This window comes from Gopherus flavomarginatus, chromosome 2, assembly GCF_025201925.1.
Source record: "Gopherus flavomarginatus isolate rGopFla2 chromosome 2, rGopFla2.mat.asm, whole genome shotgun sequence".
Classification (NCBI taxonomy): domain Eukaryota; kingdom Metazoa; phylum Chordata; order Testudines; family Testudinidae; genus Gopherus; species Gopherus flavomarginatus.
The window spans coordinates 237,591,624-237,608,814 of record NC_066618.1 but is presented as its reverse complement, the minus strand read 5'-3'; the positions used below and the strand labels follow the sequence as shown (position 1 = coordinate 237,608,814).

The 17,191-nt window shown below is 43.1% G+C and overlaps 1 protein-coding gene across 5 annotated transcripts in view; it reads left to right on the top strand.

Moving 5' to 3' along the window:
* PDE7A (phosphodiesterase 7A) overlaps positions 1-17,191 on the top strand; it is a 158,175-nt gene that overhangs the window by 116,469 nt on the left and 24,515 nt on the right. For all 5 annotated transcript variants that reach the window (XM_050941028.1, XM_050941029.1, XM_050941027.1 and 2 more), the window contains 2 exons: positions 10,828-10,979; positions 12,407-12,470. In XM_050941028.1, coding sequence (XP_050796985.1) covers positions 10,828-10,979; positions 12,407-12,470 — 216 coding nt within the window. The remainder of the gene's footprint in view (positions 1-10,827; positions 10,980-12,406; positions 12,471-17,191) is intronic.

Genomic DNA, 17,191 nt, shown 5'->3' with positions numbered 1-17,191 from the left:
AGGCCAGATACAGGATGGGGATAACCCCAGATCATGCCCGTCGGCGTTTCAGAAACCAAAAGTGGAAACCAGAGGAGTCATTTCCCAAACACGCCTACTGCATTGCAAAAAACTATGAGGCCTGGCTAACAGGAAACAACATTCAAACCTTGGAAGAACTGAACCTCCTCATACAAATGGAGCAGTTCTTGGATGGTGTTCCTGAAAACATCACACGGTACATACAAGATGGAAACCCCAAAAATATCGCTAAGGCGGGGGAGATTGGAGCCAAATGGATGGAACTGGCAGAAAGCAAGAAAGCTACTGTCAAGGGGAACGATTACCCCAGGGGGCACACACACCATAAACCCTACAACCGAGGACAGCCAAAGACCCCACATACCACCCAAGTAAAGCCACAGATACCCTACCCTTCAACCTCACCAGTCTCCAGTAACTCACCTCGGCCCAGTGACCCATCAGATGGAAGATGCTTTAAGTGTAATGAACTGGGACATATCAAGGCCAACTGTCCAAAGAACACCATGCGAGTGCAATTCATTACACCACCATCACACCAAAGATCCCCAGGCCCGGATGCCTCTCAAATACCCTTGGAGCGAAGGGAAAATTTGAGAGTGGGCGGAAAGAAGGTTACTGCGTGGAGAGACACGGGGGCACAAGTGTCAGCTATCCACCAATCCTTCGTTGACCCCAAATTCATCAACCCAAAGGCCAAAGTTACAATTTACCCCTTCATGTCACAAGCTGTAGACTTGCCTACAGCTCAACTGCCTGTCCAGTACAAAGGCTGGTCAGGAATGTGGACTTTTGCAGTCTATGACAATTATCCTATCCCCATGCTACTGGGGGAAGACTTGGCCAACCAGGTGAGGCGGGCCAAGAGAGTGGGAATGGTTACACGTAGCCAAACCAGGCAAGCTTCCAGACCCATTTCTGTTCCTGAACCGTCCACAGAGGCCCCGTCTGTGTTACCAGAGACCCAGACAGAGGTAGTGGACCCGGATTCCATGCCTACCACTGAAACAGCCACAGCATCTCCAGTCCCAGGCCCGGAACTGGAACAGCAACCAGCACCAGCAAGTGCAACTACATCTTCAAACTCAACGCCAGAGGGCGCCAGCGAGCCACAACTGGCAGAAGCAACAGACAGCCATACCCAAAAGGCTCAGCCAGAGCCGGAAATACCCTCAGGTGCACCAGCGGAGAGCGGTTCACCAGCAACGGAAACAACCCCATCACCTACATCGCTTCCAGAGGGACCAAGCCCAAGTCCACAGTCTGAGGAAGAACTGGTGACCCCAGCCTCAAGGGAACAGTTCCAGGCTGAGCAGGAAGCGGATGACAGCCTTCAGAAAGCTTGGGCGGCGGCACGGAGCACCCCACCGCCTCTCAGCTCTTCTAATCGATCCTGGTTTGTTATAGACCAAGGACTTTTATACAAGGAAATTCTTTCTGGTGGGAAGAATGGCAGCCGCAAAAACAGTTGGTGGTTCCAACTAAGTACCGGGAGAAGCTCTTAAGCTTAGCCCATGATCATCCCAGTGGCCATGCTGGGGTGAACAGAACCCAGGACCGGTTGGGGAAGTCCTTCCACTGGGAGGGGATGGGCAAGGATGTTGCCAAGTATGTCCGGTCTTGTGAGGTATGCCAAAGAGTGGGAAAGCCTCAAGACCAGGTCAAGGCCCCTCTCCAGCCACTCCCCATAATTGAGGTCCCATTTCAGCGAGTAGCTGTGGATATTCTGGGCCCTTTCCCAAAAAAGACGCCCAGAGGAAAGCAGTACGTACTGACTTTAGTGGACTTTGCTACCCGATGGCCAGAAGCAGTCGCTCTAGGCAACACCAGGGCTAACACTGTGTGCCTGGCCCTAACAGACATCTTTGCCAGAGTAGGTTGGCCCTGCGACATCCTTACAGATTCAGGGTCTAATTTCCTGGCAGGGACCATGGAAAAACTGTGGGAAACTCATGGGGTGAATCACTTGGTTGCCACCCCGTACCACCATCAAACCAATGGCCTGGTTGAAAGGTTCAATGGAACTTTGGGGGCCATGATACGAAAATTCATCAACGAATTCTCCAATAATTGGGACCTAGTGTTGCAGCAGTTGCTGTTTGCCTACAGGGCTGTACCACATCCCAGTTTAGGGTTTTCACCAGTTGAACTTGTGTATGGTCACGAGGTTAAGGGGCCATTACAGTTGGTGAAGCAGCAATGGGAGGGGTTTACGCCTTCTCCAGGAACTAACATTCTGGACTTTGTAAGCAACCTACAAAGCACCCTCCGACACTCTTAAGCCCTTGCTAGAGAGAACCTAAAGGATGCTCAAGAAGAGCAAAAGGCCTGGTATGACAGACATGCCAGAGATCGGTCCTTCAAGGTAGGAGACCAGGTTATGGTCTTGAAGGCGCAACAGGCCCATAAGATGGAAGCATCATGGGAAGGGCCATTCACGGTCCAAGAGCGCCTGGGAGCTGTAAACTACCTCATAGCATTTCCCAATTCCTCACTAAAGCCTAAAGTGTACCATGTTAATTCTCTCAAGCCTTTCTATTCCAGAGACTTACAGGTTTGTCAGTTTACAGTCCAGGGAGATGATGCTGAGTGGCCTGACGGTGTCTACTACGACGGGAAAAAAGACGGTGGCGTGGAAGAGGTCAACCTCTCAACCACCCTGGAACGTCTGCAGCGGCAACAAATCAAGGAGCTGTGCACTAGCTTCGCCCCATTGTTCTCAGCCACCCCAGGACGGACTGAACGGGCATACCACTCCATTGATACAGGTAATGCTCACCCAATCAGAACCCCACCCTACCGAGTGTCTCCTCATGCCCAAGCTGCTATAGAACGGGAGATCCAGAACATGCTACAGATGGGTATAATCCGGCCATCTTCCAGTGCATGGGCATCTCCAGTGGTTCTGGTACCCAAACCAGATGGGGAAATACGCTTTTGCGTGGACTACCGTAAGCTAAATGCTGTAACTCGTCCGGACAACTATCCAATGCCACGTACCGATGAGCTATTGGAAAAGTTGGGACGTGCCCAGTTCATCTCTACAATAGACTTAACCAAGGGGTACTGGCAAGTACCGCTAGATGAACCTGCCAAGGAGAGGTCAGCATTCGTCACCCATGCGGGGGTGTATGAATTCAATGTCCTTCCTTTCGGCCTTCGAAATGCACCCGCCACCTTCCAGAGGCTGGTAGATGGTCTACTAGCTGGACTGGCAGAATTTGCAGTTGCCTACCTCGATGATGTGGCCATTTTTTCAGACTCCTGGCCCGAACACCTACTACACCTGGAAAAGGTCTTTGAGCGCATCAGGCAGGCAGGACTAACTGTTAAGGCCAAAAAGTGTCAAATAGGCCAAAACAGAGTGACTTACCTGGGGCACCAGGTGGGTCGAGGAACCATAAACCCCCTACAGGCCAAGGTGGATGCTATCCAAAAGTGGCCTGTCCCACGGTCCAAGAAGCAGGTCCAATCCTTCTTAGGCTTGGCCGGATACTACAGGCGATTTGTACCACACTACAGCCAAATCGCTGCCCCACTGACCGACCTGACCAAAAAGACCCAGCCAAATGCAGTTAAGTGGACTGATGAGTGTCAAAAGGCCTTTACCCAACTTAAGGCAACTCTCATGTCTGACCCTGTGCTCTGGGCCCCGGACTTTGACAAGCCATTCCTAGTAACCACAGATGCATCTGAGCGTGGTATAGGAGCGGTGCTCATGCAGGAAGCAACAGATCACAACTTCCATCCTGTCGTGTTTCTCAGTAAGAAACTGTCTGAGAGGGAAAGTCACTGGTCAGTCAGTGAAAAGGAATGCTATGCCATTGTGTACGCCCTGGAAAAGCTACGCCCATATGTTTGGGGACGGCGGTTCCAACTACAAACTGACCATGCTGCACTAAAGTGGCTTCATACTGCCAAGGGGAACAACAAGAAACTTCTTCGTTGGAGTTTAGCTCTCCAAGATTTTGATTTTGAAATTCAACACATCACAGGAGCTTCTAATAAAGTTGCTGATGCACTCTCCCGTGAGAGTTTCCCAGAATTCAGTAGTTAAAAAGTGTTCTTAAAATGTACAAGTCTGTTAGTTATATACTTAGGAGTATATGTAAAGGTGTATGTGTTGTATTAATCTGTTTATTTTCAAGTTCTAGAAGGAAATCGCCGCCAGTGAGCTTCCCCACTGTCTGCAATTTGGGGGGCGTGTCATAAACAGATAGCTAAGGGTTAATGTCTCTTTCACCTGAAGCACCTGACCAGAGGACCAATCAGGAAACCGGATTTTTTCAACTTTGGGTGGAGGGAATTGAGTGTCTAAGGTCTTTGTTTTCTGGCTGCCTGCTTTCTCTGAGCTTTGGAGAAGTAGTTCTACTTTCTAGTCTTCTGTTTCTAAGTGTAAGGACAAAGAAATCAGATAGTAAGTTATATGGTTTCTTTTCTTTGGTATTTGCATGAATATAAGTGCTGGAGTGCTTTGATTTGTATTCTTTTTGAATAAGGCTGTTTATTCAATATTCTTTTAAGAAATTGCCCTGTATTGTGTCATCTTAATACAGAGAGACTATTTGTATTTTTTCTTTCTTTTTTATATAAAGCTTTCTTTTAAGACCTGTTGGAGTTTTTCTTTACTGCAGGGAAATTGAGTCTGTACTCACCAGGGAATTGGTGGGAGGAAGAAATCAGGGGAGATCTGTGGGTTGGATTGCTAGCCTGATGTTGCATTCCCTCTGGGGGAATAGGAAAGTACTTTTGTTTCCAGGATTGGGAACCGAGAGGGAGATTCACTCTGTTTGGGTTCACAGAGCTTGTGTCTGTGTATCTCTCCAGGAGCACCTGGAGGGGGGAAGGGAAAAAGGATCATTTCCCTTTGTTGTGAGACTCAAGGGATTTGGGTCTTGGGGTCCCCAGGGAAGGTTTTTCAGGGGGACCAGAGTGCCCCAAAACACTCTAATTTTTTGGGTGGTGGCAGCAGGTACCAGGTCCAAGCTGGTAACTAAGCTTGGAGGTTTTCATGCTAACCCCCATATTTTGGACGCTAAGGTCCAAATCTGGGACTAAGGTTATTACAGGGAGCAACAGCTCCACTCGCTTGATGTCCGTAGGGCTCTCGCGTTCTATGTGGAGAGGACCAAACCGTTCCGCAAATCCCCCCAGCTTTTCGTGGCAGTAGCGGACCGCATGAAGGGGCTTCCCATTTCCTTGCAGAGGTTATCCTCATGGGTAACGTCCTGTATCAGGACCTGCTATGAGCTGGCCCACGTTCCTACGGGCCGTGTGACTGCGCATTCTACCAGGGCGCAGGCGTCCTCGCTGGCTTTCCTCGCCCGTGTGCCCATCCAGGAAATCTGTCGGGCAGCGACCTGGTCATCGGTCCATACCTTTGCTTCCCACTACGCCCTGGTCCAGCAGTCAAGAGAGGACGCGGCCTTCGGATCTGCAGTGCTCCATGCCGCGACTTCTCACTCCGACCCCACCGCCTAGGTATGGCTTGGGATTCACCTAACTGGAATGGATGTGAGCAATCACTCGAAGAAGAAAAGACGGTTACTCACCTTTGTAACTGTTGTTCTTCGAGATGTGTTACTCACATCCATTCCACACCTGCCCTCCTTCCCCACTGTCGGAGTAGCCGGCAAGAAGGAACTGAGGAGCGGGTGGGCCGGCAAGGGTATATATCGAGCGCCATGGCGGCGCCACTCCAGGGGGCGACCTGCCGGCCCACTGGAGTTGCTAGGGAAAAAAGTTTCCGACGAACGTGCACGCGCGGCGCGCACACCTAACTGGAATGGATGTGAGCAACACATCTCGAAGAACAACAGTTACAAAGGTGAGTAACCGTCTTTTTCCTTGTCTGGTCAGTGTTTGACATCTGAGGGCTCTGAAACAATACAATCAACCGTAGGACCCACTTCTTTCTTTAAAGACAACCAGGTTCAATATTTGTAAATTATTTCCTAGTATAAAACACAATTTGATACATTTTCTAATGCAGTCATAAGAGAGCTTAAAGAAATGCACCCCTAAAGATACTGATATTTAAAAATGCTGAAACTGAAGACATGGATATTGTAGATTAGATATATTAAATTGTTGTTGTGCAGATGCTTTGATCTGAACATCTTGTCTAATGTATCCCTTCATGTTCAATACCTGAAATTTTAACAAGAAGAAAAGAATAATATTTTGATGTCCCTACAAAGACAAATTTGTAGACATATGTCCAGAATTCCAAAATGCTGACTTTCTTCTAGCTCTTTGCAGCATCTAATATAGATACTTCTGTTTAACAAAACGGTGTGTGTACTTACATACTAAAACTTCATTGAGCAGAGCAGTAATTTTTTCATTTTTGAAAGAAGTCTTTCTCCTTTCTCCGTTGATATTGCTCCCATTAAGATGTTTATGAAACAAAAGTACATGAAGTATTGACTATCTCAAAGGAAACAATGAACAGGGAACAATCTTGAAATACGCTCAATCTTGGATATAAGAGGGAGACCTAAGTAGACAGGAAGAAACATAACATACTGGCAAATTCACCAGTACATGGAACAAAGGCCCACAACCTGAGAGTCATTTCTGACACTTTCCTCTCCCTTGCTCCACACATCCAGGCCATTTCCAAATCCTGTAGGCTTTTTCTTTTCACATCTCCAAGACCCCTCCTTTTCCTTCCATTCAGACATCCAAATTTCTCATTCACTGCCTCATAGCTGCCTTGATTCCTCTGTGGCCTCCCTGGTATATGCAATGCCCCCATTTAGTGCATACAAAATTACGCTTTTTAAACTCCTGTTCTTTGTCTACTTTTTTGATCATGTAACTCCCTTCCTTGAATTTCTTCTTTTGGCTTCACATCCAATATTGTATTAAGTTTTTAAGCTTCTTGTCATCACCTTCAAAACTGATACTCTATCCCTTCCTTCTTATCCACCTTTGTCAAGCATTGTATTGCCCTAATCACCTCCAGCATTACTCCCAGCTTCATCTACCACTTTGCCAGACTTCACACAATCATTTCCTGACTTTCCTCAGTGCAGCCCCCTGTATGTTGTACAACGTCTTTGAGTTCATCCTGAAGGCCCCTAGTTTGCCCTCATTTACGTCCTTCTTGGGGTATGTCACTAAGCCTGGGCTTTGACTCGGGTTTGAGTCCAGGTCCCCATTCTAGCCACAAACAGATCAATTCATCTTGGGTCAGCAAACACTCAAGACTCAGTTCCTAGGAACCTGTTAGCGGGCAGTGCCCAAGATCCTGAGTCTTGCTGTGACTTACGTCCAAACCCTGTCATTTTGCAGTGTGGATGGAGGTCAAGCTGCAGATCTATGTCAGTGTTTTGTGTAGGGCAGCATGGATATGTTAGCATAGGTGTGAGACTTAGGTCCAGCAATTGTAAACATGAGCATACAGTGCACTGTGGTTTCTTAAGCCCAGGCTTGCTAGGGTCCCACAGACCGGGGTTTACAATGCAGTGTAGACATACCCCCAGAGACCCATTTCTGCCATGCTACCTTTAAATGAATCAAGTTACATGGAATTTAAAGAGTAGTACCTCATTTCCCTTACAGATAGCCACATTGGCTTGTGGGATGACAAGTGTCTTTGTTAACTGTTATGTTCTATAGCCAGAACTATCTATATTGATTAGGAATAATGTTTGAATTGCTATAAGAGATCTGAATTCTCAGCTTTTTGATGCACAGTATATGTTCTTTTACCAAGGACTATCCTGAAATTCCTAGATTTCGTATTATTTGAATTTGAGTACTTTTAAGATGGTTATTCTGTCTATATCACATTCAAATAAAAATTGGAGAATTGGTGTTCTGATGGGAGGAGGACCAAGAAGGAGGGGAAAATTTCCCTTATCTGGAAGCTACCTTCCAATAATGGTAGAGGAGGCTTATTCCTTATGCACTGGCATTGCTTCAGGAGATGGGTTACAGGTCTGAGACACAAAATGTGGTGACAGGAAATTTGATTATTAGAAATATTAATAGGTTGAAATGTGGTGACAGAGCCAACTGATGACTTTCCTACTGGATATGAAGATGTTGGGACATCTAGGCAAACTTCTAGTGGATCCTGGGCAGCAAGTAGGGTAGTTGTGATATGTAGTGACTTAGGGAGATGTAGAAGGGAGGACCTGGAATCTAAATTTAGATTACTAGGAAAAAAAAGTTTAGGTTCAAGGTTCTAAGGTAGCTATCTGAAATGTTTCCAGTTCCATGTGCAGAAGCAGCTTTGAGGAATTCAAGTGTCTTGGTCATAGTCTGGACTACAAAATTTTACCATGTCTGAAGAAGTTTGCTAACTTTGGAAGTTTAATCACAGTTACTTGATGAAATGATGAATGGCCTTAAACCTTCAGTATTGTCTGTTATCATGATTGTTAGCAACTGTTCAAATGTAGTATTTTTTAGTATATAGCAGGCCTACGTGCATTGATAAGATGATGTAAAGAGAAAAGACATTGGGAAACTTATTGGAGAAAAGAGATCTGATTCAAAAGCAATGGGCTCCTCCCTATTCAAGGTGGAACCAGACTGCTGAAACATAAAATTAACGAGGTTTAAAATTTAGGTGGTAAGGAAGAAACTTCCCCATGCACAAATATGGAATAATCTATCTACCTGGAGGTATCTTGTGCTTTCCTCTGAAACATCTCGTGCAGTAGTGTACTTGATAGATGACTGGTCTAAATCAGTATATATTCTTATTTTATATTCTTAAACAGCATAATTTTAAAAAAGTAAACCAAGAAAAAGCTATATTTAAAAAAAACAACATGCATCATCTTTAAGGCCTTCATAATCAAAAGAAACAACACAGCTCAGTTGTGTTTTTTTTCCCTGCGTGTTTTTTAAATCTCTGTTCTAGAATGTAAGGTGAAAAGAATGTTAGGTTCTGAATATCTGTTGATCTGCTCACTCTCCTCTGCATCATGACAACTTTAAGAGGTGAAAAGATGTGATTCTCAGACAAATGTGTCTAAAGAGACAAATTACTTTTTAAAAAAGGGAAGCCAAGACTAGAGGAATGAAAGACATGTTTCACTGAGATCATATTTTTGTTTGGGAAATATGTAGCTTTTCTGTAATTTAAAATTCTTTATACTGTTTTGATTCTTCAAAAATATTTACAGGCATCTTGCATTGCATTTCAAAGCCACTATAACATATTTGATAAATCAAACTAAAGAAGAGTGTATATGATCTTGTAACTTTCTTGGGCTTTAATAGATTAATAAAATTGATTTTTAAAGGGCCAACTTCTACCTTCATTTCCAAAATATTGTTAGAATGTTTGATTTTTAAGAAGAAATTTTCTACTGCATTGTATCAGTGGTTTCTGAAGTTAATCTGTCCACCCTTTGGCAAAGACAAAGGTATATAGATTGTAAATTTTGGTTCTTGCTTTCAAGCTTATGTATTTTGGGAATAGGAGTATTAACCCTGAGCTTCTTAAACATGTATTGTAATGATTTTATTGATCACTTCTCTGAGAAAATTGACAGTTTGAGTATAAGAACAGTCAACTTTTTCTTAATACGTGAAGCTGTCTGTAGAGGTATTGTACAAAAGAAACCAAAGGCAGAATTTGACCTATTAGGTTTAAGAATGAAAATATGTAAAACATTTTAGAGAACTTAAGCCAGGGGTTCTCAAACTGGGGGTTGGGACCCCTCAGGGGTAGTGAGGTTATTACATGGGGGGGTCACAAGCTGTCTGCCTCCACCCCAAACCTGCTTTGCATCCAGCATTTATAATGTTAAATATGTAAAAAAGTGTTTTTAATGTATGGGGCGGGGGGTCGCACTCAGAGGCTTGCTATGTGAAAAGGGTCACCAGTACAAAAGTTTGAGAACCACTGACTTATGCCATACTTTGATCTTGAAGTTCCTGAAATAAACCACCTGATATCCCCTGTTGGTATATTACACAGTATTACTGGGGTTGAGGATGAGGAAAAATCAGTTGCTTTACTAAAGGATACCTTCTAATAAAGGTGGAGTAGAAAACTTGGGCGGTATTTTGGATTGTTCTCTGAAAACAGGCTAAGAATGGTCTCTGTATAGGTTTCATTGTGTTCTGTTCAGATACTATGTTCATATTTTCACAGAGAACATCACAGGAATAAGTAGAAATTTGGATGCTTGTTTGGAAAAATTATTTGTTCTGGGTAACATTTCTCAAAAGCACCTAAATCACAGATGCTTTTGAAAAATTAACACAATTTCTAAATATAGGGTAAGAAAGTCTAACGGTTTTGGTTCTTGTATGTGTTATTTTCGGACACTCGTGGCTTCTTCATATAATGTCATTGAAATCATATCACACTACATTGCTGTTGATATACTTCAGTTCCTAGTGTGCAAGTATCTTATAAATGGATGTTGGCAGTCGTTACATATTTACACTTGTTATTTTTGGAAAACACTGTCCTTTGCAACACTGTTTTGTGATAGTCCGCTTTCAGTAGGTCTGCTGTCTAACCTGACGGTGCTAGTGCAACATGCGGTTATTCTTCAGTGTTCCTTAGAATACACTGTATTTTTAGTTAAAAGACATATGACCATCATACAGTTTATAGATCTATTTCTCTTTACAACAAGCTTAAATAGGAAACATTTGTTATGAAAAATAGCTCAGGGACTACTTAGTGATGAGGATGTAGCTATTTTAGATGCAACTGTTACCTCATCTAATACTGAACACTGGTAAAATAAAGAAGTTGTAATATTTATTTTTTGCAGAGATTTTTCTTTTATTTTAAGAAATACTTTATTTTCTTGTGTTTTCTAGCAAATTCTGAAATTGAAGTGTCTGTGTCTGCAAGGAATATTCGAAGATTACTTAGTTTCCAGCGATACTTGAGATCATCTCGTTTCTTCCGTGGTATTACTGTTCCAAGTTCCTCAAACATTTTAGATGATGATTATAATGGACAAGCAAAGGTGTGTTTTTAAAAATTGTTCCTAATTTTTTATTAGAAAAATTTGAATGCTTTATAGCAATACAGATATCTTCCATATTGTAACAGTATATAAACAGATATCTGCAAGTAAAGGTGAGCTTATTCTGAGTATGTATTATGTGCAAAAAAAACAAATAAAAAACCCCCCCAAAAATTTTTTGCTTCAGGATTATGCAGTTTAGCCTGTAAAACCAAACCCAAACAAAACAAATGAAAGAAAGGGAAAAAAAGGAACAGTATAGTAGATGAATCATAGTCAGTGAAGTGAGAAAGAACAGCTTCTGTGCTGGGAGATACTAGTTATATGAATTTCCAAATCTTATGAGGCATTTAATTTTTTGAGACCGACATCTATTGATTCTCTGTTTATAAAAGCAGCAGATCATACCAAATGTGATTTAAAAAACACTGGAGGTGGCTAAACTTTAATAATGTCTTTTGTCAGGTACAGTGTCCCAGACAAATGCATTTATGAAACAAACTAGATGCATGTCTGCATACAATGCATATTTATTATATACACAGCCTCTTAATCTAATGAGGCAAATTGAAGCCCTTTTTATGTGTGCTTTTATCCTTAATGCAGTGTATTCATATTGACCTTTTTTCTGAAGTTAAGAACAAAAATGTTACTTGTGATAAAATTACTATTTTAACAAAATATCTTAGATTTCTGTTTTCTCTGTGCTACTTTAATGGGGGCTTTTTGCCTCTGAGAATAATCATTTGGAGAGCTTTGTGTGGCTAATAATTTTTTCAGTGCAACTTTGTTATCCCAAATTTGGATATATTGGAACCAATTCAATCATATCTCTCCTTTTGTCAAGCCCTTTTAAACATCAATAGTATTTATTTAATGTGGTCATCTTAAAAAAAACAGAGCAGTAATTCTGATTTAGTGTGAAACTGGACTGCTCATTGGCTGTCAAATAAAAACTTATTATTCACATGGTGTAAATAAAATAAGCATAAGCTCTCTGTCTTAGAATTTATTTTAGAATTAACTCCAGTTTTGTTTAGGGAGGGACAGGAAAACTCTGGGTTACAAATTTTGGCTCAGATATGTACTGAAGTATCAATTTTGTCGCCACTTTTCTTTTAAAATATTTTTCTATTCCTTGTTTGACCAAAGGGGAAAGAGCTTAGCTGACTGCCCAGTTCTGTCAAAAAGATATCTAATATTTCAGTTACAGTGATTTTATTTGTAACATTTACAAGTGTTAAACAGTTTGTAACAATCAGACAGAAATGTGGTTTACAAGTTGTAAACCTTTTTAATCTATTTTCAATAATATATGTTAAAATCCACAGCTGGCTCAGAAGGCAGTAGCTTTTTTTGTGGGCTATAATTTGATGCTAGTCACATACTGAATGAAAAAGTTACAGTAGAAATGTTTTTGCTTTCAGTGTATGCTAGAGAAAGTTGGAAAATGGAATTTTGATATCTTTCTTCTTGATAGGCTAACAAATGGTAAGTTCACTTTTATTGCGGATATTCTTTTAAGCATGCTGTATTGTTCTTAGGTAGGTTTCTTTCTGCCATAAACTATCCATAACATTTCATTTCATTTTCTGTGGGGAGGAATCTTACTGCTTGATTATACTTTAAAAAGTACAAATTTATTATCCTAGTGTTGTGACTAAGGGCTTGGCTACATTTGCAAGTTAGAGCGTATTAAATCAGTCCCAGGCACCCTAACTCCTGAGGTGTCCGCACTGGCAAAGCACTTAAAACACCTTGACTCTGCAGGTGGAGTGCTCCTGGTAATCCACCTCCATGAGAAACATAAAGTTTGCTGCGCCCTGGCTGAAACGCCTGGGTGTCAGTGTGGACGATATGTTGCATTACTGTGCTGTGATTGGCCTCTGGAAATGTCCCAAAATCCTCTGAAATCAAGTGGCCACTCTGGTCATTGTTTTGAACTCAGCTGCAGGCATGCGGATATCCCCTTTCAAAGCTCTATTTCTGACAGCCGGCATGCTTATCTGCTCTGGGGCACAAAGCAAACCATTACTGTGGAATGCTGCTGCTGCTGAGGCAGGCGTTTGTGCATGTGTGTGAGAGAGGCAGGGGGAGAGGAGAGGTCTGCTGCTGTCTGAACTTACAAGACAGCATGCTGACACAGTCTCTCCCCCCCAAAACAGTCTCTCCCCCTACATACACCCAACACACTCCCTGTCACGTTCCATCTCCCCCTGCCCTATTTGAAAAGCACGCTGCAGCCACTTGCACACTGGGATAGCTATCACAATGCATTCCTCTCTGTGGCGTTGCAAGAGCTGCTAATGTGGCCACGCCACTGTGCTTGCAGCTGACAATGTAAACACACAGCAGTGTTTTCCCTGCTGCTGTCTCAGAAGGCTGGTTTAACTCCCAGTGCTCTACATCTGCAAGTGTAGCCAAGCCCTTATAAAAGGTTTTTGGACAGTTGGCACTTTTAGTTTGAAAGCCTAGACTCTATGACCTGAAATCTGGTATTAGTTATGTTGCAGTAGTATTACTACTTACATCACCAAATCCTTGAGTTGGTGTAATAGACCCCCTCAGATAGTTGCTTGATAGCCTAATTTATTCTTTTTCTTTATCAAAGATCTTTAAAAATGTTTGAAACTTACCACCTAAAATCTGCAAAGAATCCTGTGGCACCTTATAGACTAACAGACGTTTTGGAGCATGAGCTTTCGTGGGTGAATACCCACTTCCTCAGATGCATCTGAGGAAGTGGGTATTCACCCACGAAAGCTCATGCTCCAAAACGTCTGTTAGTCTATAAGGTGCCACAGGATTCTTTGCTGCTTTTACAGATCCAGACTAACACGGCTACCCTCTGATACTTGACACCTAAAATCTGTGCTGCTTATTTATAGAAAGCCATCAGTGTATATGGATTCTGTCCAATAGGTGAATTATGCCAAACATTTCTCTTCCCCTGAGGAATTTAGTTTAAAGTCAGAATAGTTACAGCATAATAGAATACAGTACAAAAAGCAGAATTATACATTATAGCCAGGAAACTTTATAGAAGAGATGGAGCTTTAGAAGGTTTTGAAGGAGAGTAGGATTTAGGCATCCATAAAGTGCGTGGCTGCTCTAGTTATAGGGGCACCATAGAAAAAAGCAATAAATCAACAGTGGGCAAAGGAAATGTTTGGAATAGGTGAGTATAAAGACTTCAGAGAGGGTTAGTGAGGGACTGTAGAAAGAGCTGATGGCAGAGAAAAGGTATAATGAAGTTATGGATAGCTTCGTTATTGGAGAGTAGACATGGAGCTTGATGCAAAAGTAGTAAAGCCAATCTAAGGAATCAGGCGGAGGTAGGGTAGGGTTGTCAGTAGATTGGAGGAAAAAAGATGGGCATGTGAGAAACCAGCAAGTAGGAGATTACGGTAGTCAATGCAAGCAATTGTTATAGCATGGCTTACATCTTGTCATACAAAAGGAGAGAAAGGGATGAATTTCTAAAATATTGGAAAGGAATTGGTGGTGAAGGAGTAGTTGGGGGAAAGAAGGATTGAAGATGACACCAAGCTTTCATGTCTGGGAAAAAGGAGGAGGGATAGTTGTGATGATAACAATGATGAAATAAAAGAGAAGAGGAGAAAGTTTGTGGGGAAAGATGAGCTCTTTCTTAATAATATTTTGTTTGTGTTGGGACACCTTAGAGAAATGTGGAACTGGGTTGAAGAAGAAGGGCTGGTAGTATATGGGACCACCAAAGAGAGATTGCTGTGCCTGGCCTTTTCTTCTTCAATCTGAGGGTCCTTGTCAGAGGGTTAGACTTTGAAAAGAAACATTAAAGAAACAACCCTGCAAGGTCAGGGGCATCAAGTATTCTGTCTTTCTTTTGTTGAAGGAAAGGTCTGGGCATCATATTTTATATTTTCATCTAGTGGAAGAGAATCAGTTTACTTTTTATCCATTCTTGTTATGGTTTCATTTGTCCCAAAAGTGAATCTCATTAAGACAAGGAGCATGAGAGCTTTTCTACATGAGAAAGTTGCACTCGTGTAATTTAAGGTGTGAATTTAAATAGATACTGTAACTCCTCGCTTAATGTTGTAGTTATGTTCCTGAAAAATACTACTTTAAATGAAACAACGTTAAGTGAATCTAATTTCCCCATAAGAATAAATGTAAATAGGGGAGAGGGTCTAGGTTCCAGGGAAATTTTTTTCACCAGACAAAAGACACACGCACACACGCACACACACACGTACGTTTTAAATAAACAATTTAATACTCTACACAGCAATGACTATTGTGAAGCTTGGTTGAGATGGTGAAGTCAGTAGTGGAAGAGAGTGGGATATTTCTCAGGGAATGCCTTACTGCTAAATGAGGCTGAGCCCTCAAGGGTTAACACATTGTTGTTAATGTAACTTCACACTCTGCAAGGCAGTACGGATGGAGGAAGGAGAGACAGCATGGCAGAAAGAGACAGAGACACAAACCGTGTGTGTGTGTGTGTGTGTGTGTGTGTGTGAGAGAGAGAGAGAGAGACGCGCATTGCCCCTTTAATTACTCTGACCCCACTATAAGTATATTGCCTTTTAAAGTAGATCAGCAAGTTGACAGCAGCTGCTGCGAGCAAGCTACCTCTGTCCTGAGCCCTGTGGTGTCCCGCCTACCCCCCGGCTCTGTGGAGATGGGGGTACAGGAGTGGGGGGGAGGGGAACACCTTGACATTAGCACCCCTGTTCCCCCCCCTCCTCCCTTGCTCAGCAAGCAGGAGGCTCCTGGGAGCAGCTCCAAGGCAGAGGGCAGGAGCAGCACATGGCAGTGGGGGGAGGGACAGCTGAACTGCCAGCAATCGATAGCCTACTGGGTGGCTGCCGCCAGGACTGGCGTTAGGGGTTTGAGCGCCCTAGGCGGACGGCAATTTCGCCGCCCCGCGCGCTGGTCCCGTGGCTCCGCTGGAGCTGCCGCAGTGGTGCCTGCAGGCGGTCCACTGGAGCCGCGGAGCACCGGACCCTCCGCAGGCACCACTGCGGCAGCTCCACCAGAGCCGCCTGCCGCCCCCTCCGGCAAAACGGTGCCCACCAATTATTCTGGCACCCTAGGCGATTGCCTAGGCTGCCTAAATGGTAGCGCCGGCCCTGGCTGCCGCACAGGGAACTTAGGGGAGCGAGGAGCTGATAGTGGGGCTGCCGGTCCACCCTGGTTCCAAGCCTCCACCAGCTAGCTCCAATGGGCTGCTCTTTCTGCAAGTAATGGATAAAGCAGGCGGCTGCCAAACAACATTATAAGAGAGCATTGCGCATGTTCTCTAATTGATCAGCAACATAACGATGTTAACCAGGACTTTAAGTGAGGAGTTACTGTAAAGTTAATGTGGTGCAAAAAGCTGTAGCTGGGTCTGTACTTGAGTTAGATCAACATATAGCTAAATTGGTCAGAGGTGTGAAAAAAATACATCCCTGACTGACATAGCTTATGTCAACTTAACCCCCAATGTAGATGCAGCTGTGTTGAGGGAAGAATACTTCCATCAACATAGCAAACTTTGGGGAGGTGCTATTCTTACCCTGATGGAAAAAAAACTTCCTTTGATATAGGCCAGGTATACATGCAAAAGTTAAATCGACCCAGATACATCGCTCAGGGTGTGAAAAATCCATATCCCTGAGTGATGTAGTTAAGCCAAGCTAACCCCCAGCGTAGACAGTAATAGGTGGACAAAAGAATTCTTCCATCAACTTAGCTACTCCCTTTTGGGGAGATGGATTAATTATAGCAATGGGAGAATCTCTGCCATCGCTGTAGTGTCTACAATGAAGCGCAATAGCAGCCCAGCTGCAGCTGTGCCACTGTAGTGTTTCAGGTGTGAACTAGCCAATAGATTATGGGGTTCTGTCAGCATAGCTATGCTGATATGTAGACGCACACTATGTGGTACTCTTATTTTGCTATAAAAATGGCTTACTTCATCTTAGCTTAAATCAGTTAGGAGCAGGTTTCACTAAACTGAAACAAGACTTTTATATAGAAACAAGTGTGCACGTAGCCTTTTTGGACCAGTATATCAGTATCTGTGGAAAAGCAGATTCAGGTTATATCTATGCAACTTTTTTGAGTAGACAAGCCCTAACTGTGCCCCCTATGTTCACGTGGACAGGATGGATTAATGTAGTGAATTTAAATTACTTTGATTTTAAATCAGTCCACCCTGTTCACGTGAGACATAGAGGGCA